Source organism: Cherax quadricarinatus, unplaced genomic scaffold, assembly GCF_038502225.1.
Source record: "Cherax quadricarinatus isolate ZL_2023a unplaced genomic scaffold, ASM3850222v1 Contig14, whole genome shotgun sequence".
In the NCBI taxonomy this organism is placed as follows: domain Eukaryota; kingdom Metazoa; phylum Arthropoda; class Malacostraca; order Decapoda; family Parastacidae; genus Cherax; species Cherax quadricarinatus.
The window spans coordinates 94,415-111,730 of NW_027195040.1; the positions used below are offsets into that span (position 1 = coordinate 94,415).

General features: G+C 40.9%; 1 protein-coding gene across 1 annotated transcript in view; it reads left to right on the forward strand.

The window, feature by feature from the left end:
• The first annotated feature begins 1,835 nt into the window (after positions 1 to 1,835).
• LOC128686308 (uncharacterized) overlaps positions 1,836 to 17,316 on the forward strand; it is a 28,225-nt gene continuing 12,744 nt past the window's right edge. The window contains exons 1-2 of the mRNA XM_070079757.1: positions 1,836 to 1,991; positions 9,094 to 9,249. Of these exons, the coding sequence (XP_069935858.1) occupies positions 1,844 to 1,991; positions 9,094 to 9,249 (304 nt within the window). The 5' untranslated portion in view covers positions 1,836 to 1,843. The remainder of the gene's footprint in view (positions 1,992 to 9,093; positions 9,250 to 17,316) is intronic.

A 17,316-nucleotide genomic window follows, 5' to 3' on the forward strand; every position in this document is an offset into this window, starting at 1 on the left:
CACTGACATCATTTACTAAACTAGGAAACAATTTGTTCTTGCTCTGCAGTTTCAGATTTAGATCATTAAGATGGCTGCTAACAGATGGCGGTGTGGGTGTTCACTGCAGTTTGTTCCTAGGATTACTGAATATACTTTAAATGTAAATAGATTAGTGTGAAAGAAATGACATTCGCTAAAAGATGTTCTCGAAGTAATAAAAATCACTGAAAACGATTGCTAGGTTTTAGATTTATTTTCAGTAAAACTCATTTTCAGCTTTAAGTTCCTTGAATTTCTGTTATAATTTTTTCCACAAATCGGATATTGGTTAATACTTTTTGTATGAGTAGGCTTGCTTTTTTTATTATTATCACTGGTGCAATGTGCCACTTACAATCATGCAATGCGCCACTTTTGGTGCATGGGCCACAGGTTGGCCATCCCTGCTCTAGTGTCATCAGATTTTGCTCTCTTAATCTCTAATTGTAGGAAATGGAACTAGCCTCGTTACAAATCTATCCACTATTTCCAACTTCTTTACATGTTTGATAAAGTGTGAACCTGACGTATGTCTTATACAGGGTCGGGAATGACTGCCTGCCGAAGTTTTCGGAAGCTTATCTTGGCGTTGTCAGAAATGCATTTGTTCCAGCAGTTATTCGTTTGATGTGCACCTCAAGCTTACCATGAGACATTTCTCTCTCTGCGAGGTTTACAGCCATTGCTCTCGTTCCAGTACTTCGTCTGCGATTTTCTTTGTTCATGCTCAGTCTTCTAAACTTTGTACTTGTTAGGGCCTCTCCAAGACCGTCTGTAGTGAGAAAATGGTATGATGATACCGACAAGATGTGGAAAAAGACACTTACGTACAGTTCAGGACATTTATTAAAGGAAACGTTTCGCCACGAATGGCTTCTTCAGTCCTAATACAAAGAAAACTAAGAAAACACATATATATATAGTGGCAGGAGTCAGGTGAAGTGACACGTGGGTAGAGGTGGTAGTAGTAGTAGTGGAACTAAGGAGGTGAGACGGATGGCTAGAGAGGGACCTGCTGACATCATGTAACAGCAGTTCTCAGGATGGGTAATATCCTGTTGATTAACAATTCTGAGATACTGTAACTACCGGATTTTTGCTTTATAGTGTTACTGACAGTGATTAGTGCAGCTTCAATGCATTTTCTCCGTCTTAAGTCGTCTTCTTTAATCACTAGTTTAGCTTCATTGAATTTCATGAGGTGTCCAACATCGTCCCTATGTTGAACACACGCGTTTTTGCGGTCATCATTTCTGCAAGCATTTTTGTGTTCTGCGATCCTAATGTCCAGAGATCTGGCTGTTTCCCCTACAAATACTTTGTCAGACCCCCACTATACCATGTGTTTTGTCGTGTACTAACGAGTTCTAACAAGTTTATGCATTAGTGATATTGAACAGCACTCAACCTCATTAATGCATCAACTGTGAACTCTCAAAGAAAAACAAAGAAATTGGCGAAATACAGCTCATTAGCAAGTGCTCTAACATTTTTTTTCTTCGCAGAATTTTTTTTTTTTTAGTTCGAATGAGCAGTGGTTAAATAAAAGATTCATAAGCAGGAATATTAGCCAGTCGTAAGAGGGAAAAACTCGACTCATTTTAACCTCCTGTGCATGTGAAGATTTGGGACCAGACCCTCCAGTATCTTCCAAGCATTAACCTTCAAATGTTCTGTATTACTGCCTCACTACAAATGATGTTCTGGAATGTCTCATTTCAATATATCTCCATATTCTTAAAGTTATTTTTGCTTATTGAATGCTTTTGTATTTACTGTTTGTGTTGCTTACTTTTGTGACTGTTTAGCAGTTTGAGGAGAGATGTTGCTGTCAGGAGTGTTGAGAGTGACAACTCTAGTGTGGTTGGTCAACTTGTCCTTCGCAATGAGACGCTGGCCGTTCTTCACAGCTCCTGAGTTGACGTTCGAGTCTGGTGAAGCCTTCAACACCCTCACAGTTGACTATCCATGTAAGTTATTAGTGCTACCTAAGACCATTTTTTTACGCGTCTGTATTTCGCCAATTTCTGTTTATTTGCGAAGTTTTTCACGGATTCTTCTGTAAATACTTTGCGCTAAGCGAGTGCGAGACAAAATATAATCATTATAACTAGGCTTAGGAATCGAATATAATAACTCATAAGATAAACGTTTATCTACACCACACAAGTAATAGTGAGGAGTATCTCCTGTCGAGATATTGTAGGCGGAAGTGATAGCACATTGAACATCAGGTATAACTTCGTCCCATGGGGAGTTATAGTAGTTCTTAACACATCTAAAACTTGGTAAGTAAGACACATAGGCAACAGTTAGGCAACTTTATTCCGAAACGTTTCGCCTACACAGTAGGCTTCAGTCGAATACAGAAAGTAGGCAGGAACAGTAGAGATGTGAAGACGATGTAATCAGTCCATCACCCTTGAAGTCGTAGAATTTGAGGTTGTCAGTCCCTCAGCCTGGAGAAGTTCAGTTCCATAGTCAGGAATTATCTGAAGATCAAGCGAACGAACGAACGAACGAAAGTTCAGGTAAGATCCCAAATGGGATGAGCGGGGAAGACGGGACAGGCGAACAATAGTACTGGAGAGGAGTGTTCTTAGTAGTAGAAATAGAGCCAGGGTTTAACCCAGCAGCGAAGGCGATCGTGGGACAGATATTGAGAAGAGAAATTCAGGCTCTTCTGTTGGGACTCCGGTGGGGTGAGCGGGAAGGAAGGGACATGCGACGTTCAGCGCTAGAGAGGAGTGTAGAACTGAGCCATGTCTTAACCCAAAAGCTAAGGCGAACGTGGGTCAGAGAATGGTACCTGTCAGAGAAGGAACCTGTCAGAAAATCCAAGGTTGTTTGTAAATATGGTTAGGAGCAGGATCATGTAAGGAGTAGAAAAGGTTGTGTTGGTTTGTGGGTCTGCGAATGTCTTCGTCAAGGAGAGAGGTCCAGTAGTCATGTCGTGTCTCAAGTTTGTCTATCTGTCACTGAGCGTCTTCCAGTACAGATTCAGCGCAGGGATGTCTAATTGGGCATGGAGAGACTCGCTTGTGGCGAAGTCCTCCCATCTGACATCAAGCACCCAGCACAGCGCCTTGTTCTGGACACGCTGCTGTTTAAGTAAGTTTGTTTTTGCTGCAAGAGAGAGGGCTAGAGGAGAGTAAGTTATCAGAGGACGTATTAGGAATTTGTAGAGGTGTAGTTTGGTGCGTTGAGAGGCATGTTTCAGCTTGTAGGGCCTTACTAGCTATTGCATGCTTTGAGTGAATGTGTCCGTGTAAACGAAGAAGGTAGTCAAGATTAGCGCCAAGGACAGTGACAGATTGTGTAATGGGGATGCAAGTGCGGGTGTCAGCTGTTCTGAGCTCGACAGGTAATGGAGGATCACGTTTCCTGTAGTTAAAATACGTAATGCTGGATTTAGCTGCATTGGTTTTGATCCTCCATTTTTGTTCCCAGACGGCTATCCTGTCGACCTCATTTTGTGTTTTGTGAGTGTATCTATATTGGCATGAGTGATAAGTTGTGTAATGTCGTCTGTATAGGCTAGTGTGATGGAGTTGTGGTATACAGGTGTTGGAATGTCGTTAGTGTATAAAATGTAGAGGGTAGGGGAGAGGACAGATCCCTGGGGTTACTCCGGCATTTAGTGTGAAGTAGTCAGAGTAACAGCCTTGGAATTTTATTCTCATGGTACGGCCGTGTAGGAAGTTGCAGAGGAGTTTACGAGTAGTGAGAGGCAGGTTAAAGCTAGTGCAGAGTTTGTACTTGAGCCCTTCGTGCCAGACAGTGTCAAAAGCTTTTTCAACGTCTTTTGCAACCAGGGCTGTCCTGTTTCTTTGTTTTCTGTTTATGTGGATTTAGTTGAGAAGGATGTTAATGGCATCCTGTGTGGATCTGTGTGTTCTGAAGCCAAACTGGCCATCAGAAAGTAGAGAATTGTGTTCCAGGTATCTGCGAAGGCGATAGTTGATGAGTTTTTCAAAGAGTTTTCCTAAAGTTTCGAGGAGGCTGATAGAGCGATAGTTTCTAGGATGAGAGTGGGTTTTTTGGGGGGGTTTAGGAAGGAGGATAGCAGTAGCAGCTTTGAAGAGGGAAGGGAAGTATCCAGAGGCAAGGGAGGCATTGAGGAGGTTAGTGTAGGCAGTAATGATAGAGTCAGGAAGGTGTTTTAGAATAATATGGTTTAGGCCAGAGGCACCAGGAGCCTTGGGAGGAAGGTGTCTGAGGAGAGTTTTAACGTCTGTGTTGGTGAAAGGAGTGTCGAGTTCTTGGGAGGAGGTAAGAGAGTCCAGATGGATGTGGCTATCTGGTGTTGTTTCTTGTGTGTGTGCAGTGTTCCAGTGTTCTATGTTCTGAGTGTGTTCAATAACGTTAGGGTGAGGTGGGTGAGGGTGGAAGATGTTCTCCCAGATGTGTTTGAAGATGCTGGTAGCAGCCTGCGGGTCTGAGATGTGTGTTGTTGTGGGTGATGTGTTTGAATTTGTTGGTGGGAGTTGTGCCTCTGATTTTTTTGATAAAGTTCCAGAAGGCTTTAGTGTTTTTAATATGCTGTTTGTCCGCTTGTTGTATGAGTTGTGACCAGTGATTGTTGTGGTCTTGGTCTAGGCTGTGTAGAAAGTTGTTTCTAAGGTAAGTGAGACCTAATCGAACTTGATTAAATCTGTGTGTGTTGTAGAGGAAGCGGTTGTGGTAGCAGATAATTAGTCTTCTTGTTCTGAGTGAGGGTTTGAAGGAATAACGAGTGGTGTGAGTTTTCTTTGGTATTGCAGTGTTGGATGCTTGTGTAATGGTGTCCTGGATGAGATCAAGTTGAGTATCGATGTCAGAGATAGGTTTGTTGTTGTAGTCATAGGTGAGGTTAATATTGTCTATGTGTTGTTTGAAAGCATCCCAGTCAGCGTTCTTGTAGAAGGAAAGTGTGGCTGGGATGAGGATAGGGTTGGAGGAGATGTGTAAGATGACTGGGATGTGATCAGAGCCTGAAATAGGGCCAGGTGAGATGTAGTGTTGAAATAGAGATCTGGCTCGGTTTGCTAGAATGATGTCTGGTTTGCCTTGGCCCGTGTGGTTGTAGAAGGTGTTGAAGTCTGGGCCGAGATGAATTAGGTGTTTATGGTCAGTGAAGCTGAGTAATTGGTGACCAAGGTGGTTGTTACTGGTGTGATGAAAGGCTGTGTGTTTGGCATTCATGTCAGCTAGTTGGTGTGTTGGTGTAGTTGAAGACTAAGGAAAGGTCGTGTATGTTGAGAATAGTGTTTGGGCGAGCATAGGTGGTGAAAAAGATAAAGGGACCAAGGTGGGTGTGTATTCTGACCGCAAGACAGTGTTGGTGAATTAAACAGTTTGGGAGAAATTCGCATTTTATGTTGGATTTGACAAGGATGGCAACCCCATCATGAGGATCATAGGGGGACTGTAGTGCAGTATAACCATAATGGCGGATACGTTGAGGGGCTTCGAGGCAGGTACTGTTTAATAAAACAATTTCTTTCCTCTCTGCTTCAAAATGCTCGGCCAGTAAGTGTCTTACTGTAAAGAACGTACGTTGAACTGAGTCACCTTAAACATGATTTAATGGTTTCGTCATAGCAAAATTAATGTCGGGGGAGGAGTCTGGATTAAAGCCCATGATAGTGGTGCCATCGGTGGATGTGTGTTTGTAGGTGTTACGGACCCGTTTCCGGGAGGGGGAGGAAGAGATGGATCTGTTTTTATGTTCTTTGGTCTGTCTGTCAGAAGTTGGGGCAGGTTTAGATTTGAGTGGATTTTGTCAAGAGGAGGTGGAGTTGGACCTGGATGAAGTTTGGTTGTGGTGGAGGAGTGGGCGAAGGTAGATGCAGAGGAAGTGGAAGCTTCGGTAGGAGATGAGGAAGTGGAAGCTATGGTAAGGGAAGAGGAAGTGGAAGCTTTGGTTGGGGATGAGGAGGTGGGTAAGGAGGTGGGGGGACGGGTGGTCGTAGCTGCAGCAGTAGGGGTGTTGGTGGGAGGGGTAGAAGTAGTGAGAAGGGGTAGGGGAGAAGGAGAGTTGGTGGGTGTAGGAAGTGGGGGGTGGGAGAGAGGGAGGAGTTAGAGGTTGTAGGGGTTTTAGAAGAGAAGCAAGGAGGGATGATTAGAGAGGGAAGATTGTTAGCAGACAAGATTAGGTTAAGGACATGTGAGTAGTCTGATTGGTAAGCTTGAGAGATTACCATCGCAGAGTGTGCAGCAGTAGCGAGTTGACAGTTAGTTTTGTAGTCTAGTGTGGGTGTGGGCATAGAAGGAGAGGTGTTTGTAGTCTGTGTGTTGGTGTTTGATGTGTGTAGGGTAGACCACGCACTTGGTCTACCTCTTTTACCAGGCATTGGGGTGGAGGAGGGCGGTTTGGTAGGGGAGGGAGGGAGGGAGGTACAGGGATGGGGTTGGGGAGGGAGGGAGGTTGGCTTGCTCTGAGGGAGGAGAGAATGTCTTCTAGAGGGGCAGGAATTTGCAACTGCAGTGTGTGACCTGCCGCAGTTAGAACATTTAAGGGGGAGGTTGCAAGTATTCCAGAAGTGGCCAGTTGCTGAACATCTGGAGCAGACTTGTGTAGATGTACGTGTGTTTTTGCCGTCGCCGAATTTGTAGCATATAAGACATTGTGTGATTGGGTGGAAGTTCGGTGTGAAGAGAGTGTTTGGAGGAATGCAGATGGTCTTGGTAAGGATACCTTGACTGAAGAGTGTAGAGGCCTCAGAAGGAGTAGAACAGCGTATTTTGAGAATGGTAGAGTTTTCGGGTCTGTAAATACCGTCAACAAAGAGTTTTTTCTTAGTACTGATATCTTTTATTAAGTCTTCTTTGTCTGTATCATAGGCTGTCAGGAGAGAGTAGTCTATGTGTTTAGCAATGACTGTGCTTTGGCACGGTGCTCAGGAGTCCAAATAATGGTGAAGCCTGCTTTGAGAAGTTTTTGTCTGGTATCGGTTGAGGTGCACGTTTCGTAGGAATGTTTGTCAAGAAGGAGTTTGAAGCCTGAGTTGGTTTTAAAGACTTTTTGCTGAGGTGCACCAGTGATCTGATATAATAAATTTTCAGAACAGATAGTGGCATCAGGATTAGAGAATTTGAGGTTTAGCGAGAACGAATTGGATTTAGAAGAGGTAGAGGCAGGTGTGGGCGGTAGAGGGACTGACAACCTCAAATTCTACGACTTCAAGGGTGAGGGACTGATTACATCGTCTTCTCATCTCTACTGTTCCTGCCTACTTTCTGTATTCGACTGAAGAATCCTACTGTGTAGGCAAAACGTTTCGGAATAAAGTTGCCTAACTGTTGCCTATGTGTCTTACCTACCAACTTGTCGGTATTGTATACCATTTTGATATTCATCTTATCAGACACTGCAACACAATGGCATCTTGGTACAGAAAGCACCTTGGACAACTTTTTCAAGTGAGAATTGTTGGATCTGAGAGGGACGTGACCTCTCAGTGGCTGCATTCTCACTACTACTACTACCCCTCTGCACCTCTCCTTCTGACAGTATTTAAGTCTCCGCACTGTCGCTTGATCTTCAGATAGTTCCTGACTATGGAACTGAACTTCTCCAGGCTGAGGGACTGACAACCTCAAATTCTTCGACTTCAAGGGTGATGGACTGATTACATCGTCTTCACATCTCTACTGTTCCTGCCTACTTTCTGTATTCGACTGAAGAATCATACTGTGTAGGCAAAACGTTTCGGAATAAAGTTGCCTAACTGTTGCCTATGTGTCTTACCTACCAACCTGTCGGTATTGTATACCATTTTGATATTCACATCTAATACTTATTGGTTCTTTCTGTTAAATCATTACTGGAAGGATGGCGAGGAACAATAGTAGATTTTGTTATTTTATGCAAAGTTCACAACTTTTCTAAAATCTCATTACAAAACTCACCACCATTGTCGGTTACAAAGACTTAGGAACTGTATATTTGCATATTATTCATTCTTTAAATGCTCTGGTAACAGTTTCAGCAGTTTTATTGGAAATAACTCACTGTATCTAGCAAAATGATGTATCGTCACACACAGATAATTTTTCCTTGGATTGAACGTTGGAAATTAGTTAATTAGTTAATAAGAACATATGAACATAAGAAAGAAGGAACACTGCAACAGGCCTACTGACCCATGTGGAGCAGGTCCATGTCTCCCCCAGGATTAACCCAATGACCCCCCCCCCCCGGACTAGCCCAATGACCCAGCCAGTCTGGTCACCTCCACTCAAGGAAGGAGCACGGCATCAGACCCAGCAGCACAAGCTAGTCAGGTCCAACTCACACCCACCCACACCCACTCATGTATTTATCTAACCTATTTTTAAAACTACACAACGTTTTAGCCTGAATAACTGTACTCGGGAGTTTGTTCCACTCATCCACAACTCTATTACCAAATCAGTGCTTTTCTATATCCTTCCTGAATCTGAATTTTTTTCAACTTGAAATCATTGTTGCGAGTCCTGTAATGGGATACACTTGAATTTGATAAAGACCACTGACATTACCTTTATGATGTATGCTAACCTTGAATTTTCAAACATACTCTCTATTTTCTAACATTCTCTGAAATATTTTCTAACATTCTCTGAAATATTTTCTAACATTCTCTGAAATATTTTCTAACATTCTCTGAAATATTTTCTAACATTCTCTGAAATATTTTCTAACATTCTCTGAAATATTTTCTAACATTCTCTGAAATATTTTCTAACATTCTCTGAAATATTTTCTAACATTCTCTGAAATATTTTCTAACATTCTCTGAAATATTTTCTAACATTCTCAGAAATATTTTCTAACATTCTCTGAAATATTTTCTAACATTCTCAGAAATATTTTCTAACATACTCTGAAATACGTTAAACAACGTAGGGTGAAAGTATTTCAACCTGGCTTGTTTAACTGATCGATCCATACCAGAGTGTGCAGCATCTGGTACATCATGAACTAGCTGCAGGGATAAGTTCACTTATGATGAACGAATAACTAACAAAAAAAGGCACAATACCGTGACTGGAACCAGGTATAAGAGGTAAACTGATATAATTAATATTTTGCCCTTTCTTTTCCAGGTACTTGTAAGTCTGTATGCTTTGCGATGGACGAGTGCTTGGCATGGACAGCTGTACAGAATGGAAGTAAATGGGAGTGTCTTCACGCCCAGGTTGGTCCCTCACCTTCCTTCAACCTCACTAGGGACTCCAGCTCGGTCTACGGCTACTTTGAAGGTGAATTTTAAAAACGTATATAAAACCCCGGCAGGTTGATAAGTATCTACTTATCTACTTTGAAGGTGGTATAAACCTTGATAATAAATACCGACAACTTGGTTTAGAAAGACACGTAAGCAAACACTATGACATATTTATTAGAAAACGTTTCGGTCCTGGGACCGAAGGTACACCCACATGTATGAATTAATTTTGAAACTCAAACAAGTGATACATTATTTACAAGCATTACTATTTAATTTTCCACAACCCGTTCCTCTCCCTTTTCTAACAAAAAGGGAAGTTGCAAGCGACTTAGGAGCAAATTACTGTGCTGAAATTATATTGCTACTCAAATTGCAGCTTGAAACTGACGCAATAAAGTATAATTCTACTATTTATCTCATTTTACTTAACACTACAATGTGATTATTGATGTGCATTTTGAAGATCATAGTCTGACAGAACACAACATCTCTCAGGTTTACCGCTCGATACCGCACAACATTTACTAAAATTTCTATTGTACTTGTTTCCTTCATATATACTGTGTTAAGTACAAGGACACAAATGCAACTAATGTGACATTTTATGATGGCAACGTGTCGCTCTCCAGGCTTGATGAAGCTCCTGGAGAGCGAAACGTTGCCACAACAAAAATGTCACATTAGTTGCATTTGTGTCCTTTTACTTAATATATTGTCGGTAATTCTATATATATATATATATATATATATATATATATATATATATATATATATATATATATATATATATATATATATATATACATACATACAAAGAATTCGCAAGAGCAGGCGAAATATACACAAATAATGATCTCTGGCTGAAGGAGACTCGAACCTACGAACCTTGGAACAAGGTACGCAGTGCTATACCATTCTCACAACACCGGACCAATACCTTGGAGTCCAGCTTGTGCTAGACTTTGATCCAAGGCAGCCAGCTTTCAGGGAGAAGTCTTACAGCTTTTCATCTCATCCCCTGCATGCATCAGCCTTACTAGAGATTTTAACAATGCAAGGAATTCGCAAGAGTAGCGAAATATACACAAACACTGATAATCGCATGATACAACTTATTTTTGGTATACTTTTATGTGTACCTTAAACTAGTATACAGAATTCTTCATATTTTTTCTCCTTTTTTTATAATTTGAGAACCTGAGTCGATGGTGAGGGAAGGTTCAACCAGCTTGTGATGAAGGCAGTTGTACATTTGTCAGTTTTGTTCAGCCTAGAAAAAGGTTGGGATCCATATTACAGTGTGTGTGTGTGTGTGTGTGTGTGTGTGTGTGTGCGCCAATTTGTCAATTTCATTTCTAAATTATGAACAAGACTGAGGTGCTGAACACCTGCTACTAGACTGAGGTGGTGAACACCTGCTACTAGACTGAGGTGGTGAACACCTGCTACTAGACTGAGGTGCTGAACACCTGCTACTAGACTGAGGGACTGATTACCTCATCTGCTTCCTCTTCAGTCTTCTGTTTTTATCCTTTTATTGCACTGATAAAGCCACAGTTTGCCGAAACGTCTACATAAAAAAGATACCAAATTATGTGATAATATTTCCAGAGAAATAATATAAGTATAAATCATCTTAGAAGCATCAAACACTTATAACAAAGTTTAAGCTTTGTAAGTAAAAAAATTGAGACTTCACTAACATACAATCTTATATTTGTCAGTATTTATTTCTTTATTTTTCTAAAACACAGTCGCCGTGAAAGTCAGTAACCAGGAGCAAGTATGAGGTTTTACGGCATTCTGAAAATTTGAACAAAATGACAATGTTATGGTTGCATAATGTTGAGTGACACATCATTTTTAAAAAAAATTTTACACTGATTTCTAAAATATATATAACTTTCCAAAATATCAATTTACCTTCCTCCTTAAAGGCGTGTGCAAGGGGGGCAAGTACCCCTTTCTTCCCTTCTAGTACATGGGTTCAAGCTTGTGATCTTCCCCACCTGGTTCCTAACATAGCAGGTCCAGGGCTAAGTATCCTACACAAGGTAGGTGCAGAGAAAATAAGTCTCCTACACCCTTCCCTTGACATGGCGGATGTGAGGTTCTGGAACCTCTTCCAATCTCCTCACACGTCCTGGTAACTTTGTATTAATAGCTTGTCTTATGTAACTTGAAATATACCCATGCATAGAAGAGTTATTCTGTAAGTTTCTAAATTTACAAGTATGGGCGAAAATTCAAGAATGTTTCTTCTGACGGTCTCAAAACCGTGGTGTGTTAACTTAAAAGAAAGGTTCACAGTGCAAGTTGGCTGAATAAGTCTCAATATACTATTGATTAGATATTTATGCAAAAACTGGAGAATGCCTCTTCTGATCGGCTTTTAACTATCGAAACTGTGCACTATGTTGACTCTAGTTTGCTAATTTTACTGAAGATATAGAGAAAATGGGAATATTGGGTTCTATGCAAAAACAAGATAATGTCTTTTCTGATCGGCTTCATACTTTCAGCCCTGAGATATCTTAAAGGATTTGAAATCTTACTGCCCAATTATATATTGTGTTTTTCAAATTTGCTGGCCTTAATAGTACTGTTCTGCCAGTTTTCTAAGACAAAAGATACAGATTTTTAGAGACTTTAAAATATAATATAATCGTAAGAAGAAACTTATAAATAGGTATCCCGTATCTCGATCGCTAGCGCATTCACCTCTCACACTGAGGTCCGGAGTTCGAATCCCCGGTAAGGCTGGAAATGTCAGCATAGTTGCTGATCCCTGTGTTGTATAGTTGCTGATCCATGTGCTTTAGATAGGAGGTCCCTTTTAGGCCTGTGACTTTGTGTGGAGTCATGGGATCCGCATGTGTACGTTCGTACCTCTGCCTCGGTCTCAGTCGGCGTTTTGACATAGGTTAGGACAGGCAGAGGCTGGGCTTCATTTCTCATCATCACAGTCTGACAATATATGTTACCATCCAACAAGTGTGTCTACCTTCAACCCTCGATATCTCCATTTAAGAACCCCTACGATAAATGGTGGCAACGGTGGGCCTGTAATTCTGACGATTACAGCGATTTCTGGAGATATATTTCGACCGAGCCTGCCATCTTGTGAGTAGGCCTACCGAGAAGGTTAACGCCAGCCAGCTATCTCTGCCAGTTCTCCTGCTCAAGCTCCTACCAGCTTCTACACCATTCACTGGTCAGTCTCTTTGTATTAGTGTTTATCTGCTTATTTGCATCACTCCCGAGGGGTTGACCCGAGTTTGCAAAATAAGCCAGCTCCCAGTCTGTGGTGGGGGAGTCAGAACAATGGAGCCCAGTCGAGCCTAGTCTACTCCATCCAGTTCCTTTGCCTGCCAAGCCAGCTTCCACCCCTGCTGTGCTCATCGTGTGAAGTTATCAAGCTATTCTGTGTGAAGGGTTAAGATAAGCCAGCTAGCAACTAACTCAGGTGTCTTACCCCAGTACTCAAGCAAGCCACGTGAGTAGTCTTCATCGCTCATGATTCAAGTTCCAAGCAATTCTGAGTGCTCTTTTTCATCCTTGTGGTGTTGTGGTATTTCGTGGGTGTATTTTAAGCTAGCCAGCTTAGAATATCTTCGCGGCAGTGTGGTTGTCCTCAGTGAGGCTTAAGCCATTCAACCCATATGCCCAACCACCCACTCACCACGTGTGTCTCACCATTGCCCGGTCTTAGCCCTGTTTACCCACAAACCCAACCACTATCACTGTTGTGGTACTCACCTAACCTCTACCAGTGTTTTGGCACACTACTAAGGGTTGTAGCACCATATTTTAAGGACCACATAGGGGGTCAAGAGCTAGAGTGTGCTTCGTGCCACCGTTGAAAGCCTCCTGTGTGTGTCTGTCGTCGATGTAAGCGCAATTCTACGATAACATGTGCAGAGGACAGCAGCAAGACGACATAAACAATCCTCTACTCTCCACTACCATCTACGTCATTCTACACCAAGTCGTTACAGCGACAATATTTTTTTTTCATAGAGACATTTGCGAGTGTTGAGACATTTCTTTTGTGTTCCAGTGATTTTCTTAGTGACATTCAGTGACTCTTGATCAGACTCAGTGTTTATCATTTACTGATTGCAATAATTTGATAATCTCCTTAATTCAGTGTTAATTTTCGTGCATTATCTTATGTCTGTTGTGTTGTGTGTCTTTTTATACACTTGAAGTAAGTACCTAGTGTTTTTCCTTTGTTGTGTGTGCAACATATGAGCAGTATAGAACTTGTGTTTACACTTCAGAATCACCTTGTGTTCTCAGTGATTCAGTGGAGTAATTCAGTAATTTATTTAGTTATATTCTGCATCACAACTCAGTGTTGTCTCAGTTATATATATTTCTTTCATCCCAGCATTTGTGTATTCTTGTTTTGTTCCCTGTGTGTTGAACATTCTTGTGTTCATATTCTTTTCATTTAGCCAGTGTTTAATTTGTCTTATTTCCACAGACAATAGTGCCATTATTTTGTGCAAGCAAGAAATAATTTTTACAAAATTTTTTGCACATCAAGTTTCATTGCAAGAAAATTATAGTATTATGTTTATGTTGATGTGTTGTGTTCTGCATCACTGTAAGTGTTGTGTTCTGCATCACTGTAAGTGTTGTGTTCTGCATCACTGTAAGTGTTGTGTTCTGCATCACTGTAAGTGTTGTGTTCTGCATCACTGTAAGTGTTGTGTTCTGCATCACTGTAAGTGTTGTGTTCTGCATCACTGTAAGTGTTGTGTTCTGCATCACTGTAAGTGTTGTGTTCTGCATCACTGTAAGTGTTGTGTTCTGCATCACTGTAAGTGTTGTGTTCTGCATCACTGTAAGTGTTGTGTTCTGCATCACTGTAAGTGTTGTGTTCTGCATCACTGTAAGTGGTGTGTTCTGCATCACTGTTCTGCATCACTGTAAGTGTTGTGTTCTGCATCACTGTAAGTGTTGTGTTCTGCATCACTGTAAGTGTTGTATTCTGCATCACTGTAAGTGTTGTGTTCTGCATCACTGTAAGTGTTGTGTTCTGCATCACTGTAAGTGTTGTGTTCTGCATCACTGTAAGTGTTGTGTTCTGCATCACTGTAAGTGTTGTGTTCTGCATCACTGTAAGTGTTGTGTTCTGCATCACTGTAAGTGTTGTGTTCTGCATCACTGTAAGTGTTGTGTTCTGCATCACTGTAAGTGTTGTGTTCTGCATCACTGTAAGTGTTGTGTTCTGCATCACTGTAAGTGTTGTGTTCTGCATCACTGTAAGTGTTGTGTTCTGCATCACTGTAAGTGTTCAAACTTTTTTGTTCCGTGTTTTAGCACCTATTATTTTCCATGTTTCATTGAACAAATTCACTCTTAGTGCAATTTTTAAATTTTTCTTTTAGAGTAAATTGTTCTTTTGCTTGTTAAGTGTTGCTTGAGTGCAGTTAAGAGTTAAAGTGTTCCCTCAGCTCATTCCTTGATATATTTCTTTTCTTGTGTGTGTAATAATTTTTTATGATTGCACATTGACTCATTTTGCAATAATTCTTGTGCAAATATTGTGTTGCCATTAAAGTTTTTCTTGCAGAGATTTTATGCAGTGTTGTGCAATACTTGTTGATTAGCAATTGTCATTTGCAATATTGCTACAGTTTATTTCAGTGTAGTTTCATATGCTCTGTTCTGTGCATAATATTTTATTCTTTCTGTGCCATTTTATTTTATTTCAGCGAATTGTGTCCCAGTTTGTTTCATTTTTGCACAAGTTTTATCGAGTCCATTTTATCATTTTATTGTGTGTTTCCCTGTTGCATTGAAAGTAAAAACAACTCACTGTGCCACTCATTCAATTTAAAGTAAAAGTTGAGTAAATCAGATTTGAGTAAAGTACAAGTTCTCTTGATTTTCAAAGTGTTGTTCATTCAGTTGCGTATTTTTCTTGTGTGAGTTCTTTACTTACTGTGTGACCTGTCAATTTTTAATTACTTATGCAGAATCGTTAAGCATTTTCTTCCCGTTTAAGCTTACTGTGTCATTCTTTCTATTTTTTTTTTTTTTTGCCTTATGCCCTTCAGTAAGTTCACTGAGAAGATGTCCCAGTCACTTTTGAATGTTCACTTAGTGTATCATGCCAGTCAAAGTCAATATGAATCAGTCCACAGTATCAAAATTCCCTTACTGACTGAAAGACAATACCTAGCCCTTGAGCAATGTGTTTGTTCTCACAGCTTGTATCTGAGATTTGTTAAAGTGCTGCGAAATGTGAAGTTCAGATTAAGTTCCTATAGATCCGTGAATTACTTATTAACGTAGCCGAGCGGTCAGGCACTAGTAACTCTGTCACTCCCATCTGTGTTCCACCTACACCTTCAGACTTGCAGGATAGTGTTCCGTTGCCTCAAGTGTCCAGGGACACTCAGACTGCCTTGAGTGCACAGCCTATCCCTGCAATGACTGCTAGTTCGAGTAGTAGTTTCTCCACAGGGGATGCCTTGTCAGAAAACGATTACTTGCAACTAGTAATGCCATCTCTTGTTGATGTCACATGCCGTATGCAGAAAGACGTCTCTGTTACAGCTAGTGCTCCACTAGAGTGTCTGTTGTTGTTCCTAATGCTCCAGATGGTGATCCCATCCTAGTTGACAGTAATCAGTGCATTGTTAGAAGTTATTTCTCGAGTAACTTTCACATGTTAACGTTTGTAAGTGTAGTTTCTTTATAGCTGATACCTCGTGTCACTGTGTGCGACTCAGATTGAATATCAGCATTGTTGACCGTGTTCATTTATTTTCTCCTGTGCTTGCAGTTTGAGATAGTAGATTCGTTCTCCCTTGCTCATATTGCGTGTTATAGCGTTAATTTTTTCAACCGGGGGGAGTCATCCACTCCACCGAGTTTGTTCATTCCTCCAGTAAGAAAGAACCGATCCCTTGTGTTCTGGTGATTCGATTCCTGCTCCAGGAAGATCTTATTCATACTGTGAAGCCACCAGCACCCATTAGTGACTTTGTAATGAGCCAAGAATTACTGTATCGAACAGCCGAGTTGGGTACTCCAAGCAGAAGAGTGTACCAGTTAGTAATTCCAGTCACTAGTGAACGTAGCTCTACAGCTAGTTCATGATGCACCAGGTGTTGCACACCCTGGTATGGATCGTTCTGTGTAACAAGCCAGAATGAAATACTTTTGGCCACGTATGGCAACTGACATTTCAGAGTATGTTAAGAAATATAGTGTCTGTATGCAACATAAAGGAAATGTCAATGGTCCTAATCCAATCCAAGTGTACCCAACCACTAGCGAACCATGGGAAAGAGTTGCCCTTGACTTGTTAGCCAATTTTAAATGTTCCCTCCAAGGCAACAAACATCTGTGTGTTATGGTAGACCATTTCACCAGATATTGTGAGTTAGTTCCTATTGCAGATAAGACTGCAGAGACAGTAGCTAAAGCGTTTAAAGAACGTATTATCTGCAGGCATACCACCCCTAAGTCCTTAGTAACAGATAATGGAGGTGAATTCTGTAATGAGATTCTTGAAAATTTGTGTACTTTATACAAGATCTCTAAATCCACCATTGTTCCTCATCATCCTGCCATCAATGGGTTAGCCGAAAGAACCAATAAGAAAGTACTTGATGTCCTGAGAGCCACTATCAACCCCAATAGTGAAACTTGGGATGAAGTCATACCAGATGTTCAGTGTGCCATAAATTCTGCTTACAAGGCTTCCATAGGTGATACTCCACATTATGCATTGTATGGTCTAGACAAGCGTTTACCCTATGAGTTGTTATATTCCACTCCGAAACTTAATTACAACCCTGATGATTTCGTAGCAACTCGTACCAGCATGGCTCAAAGTGTTTTTAGAAGAATCCGTGAAACACTACATAAATCAACAGCAGAATTTACTAGAGTAACTAATAGCGGTGCTAAGCCATCAAAAGTAAAAGTAGATTCAAGAGTAATGCTGACAAATTTCAACAAAACATCCGCAATGCCTAAGCTCGATCAAAAGTTTGTCGGACCGTATCGAGTTGTAGAACATATCTCTGGTAATAAGTATAAGGTTAGATAAATTAGTACTGGTAAGTACAAA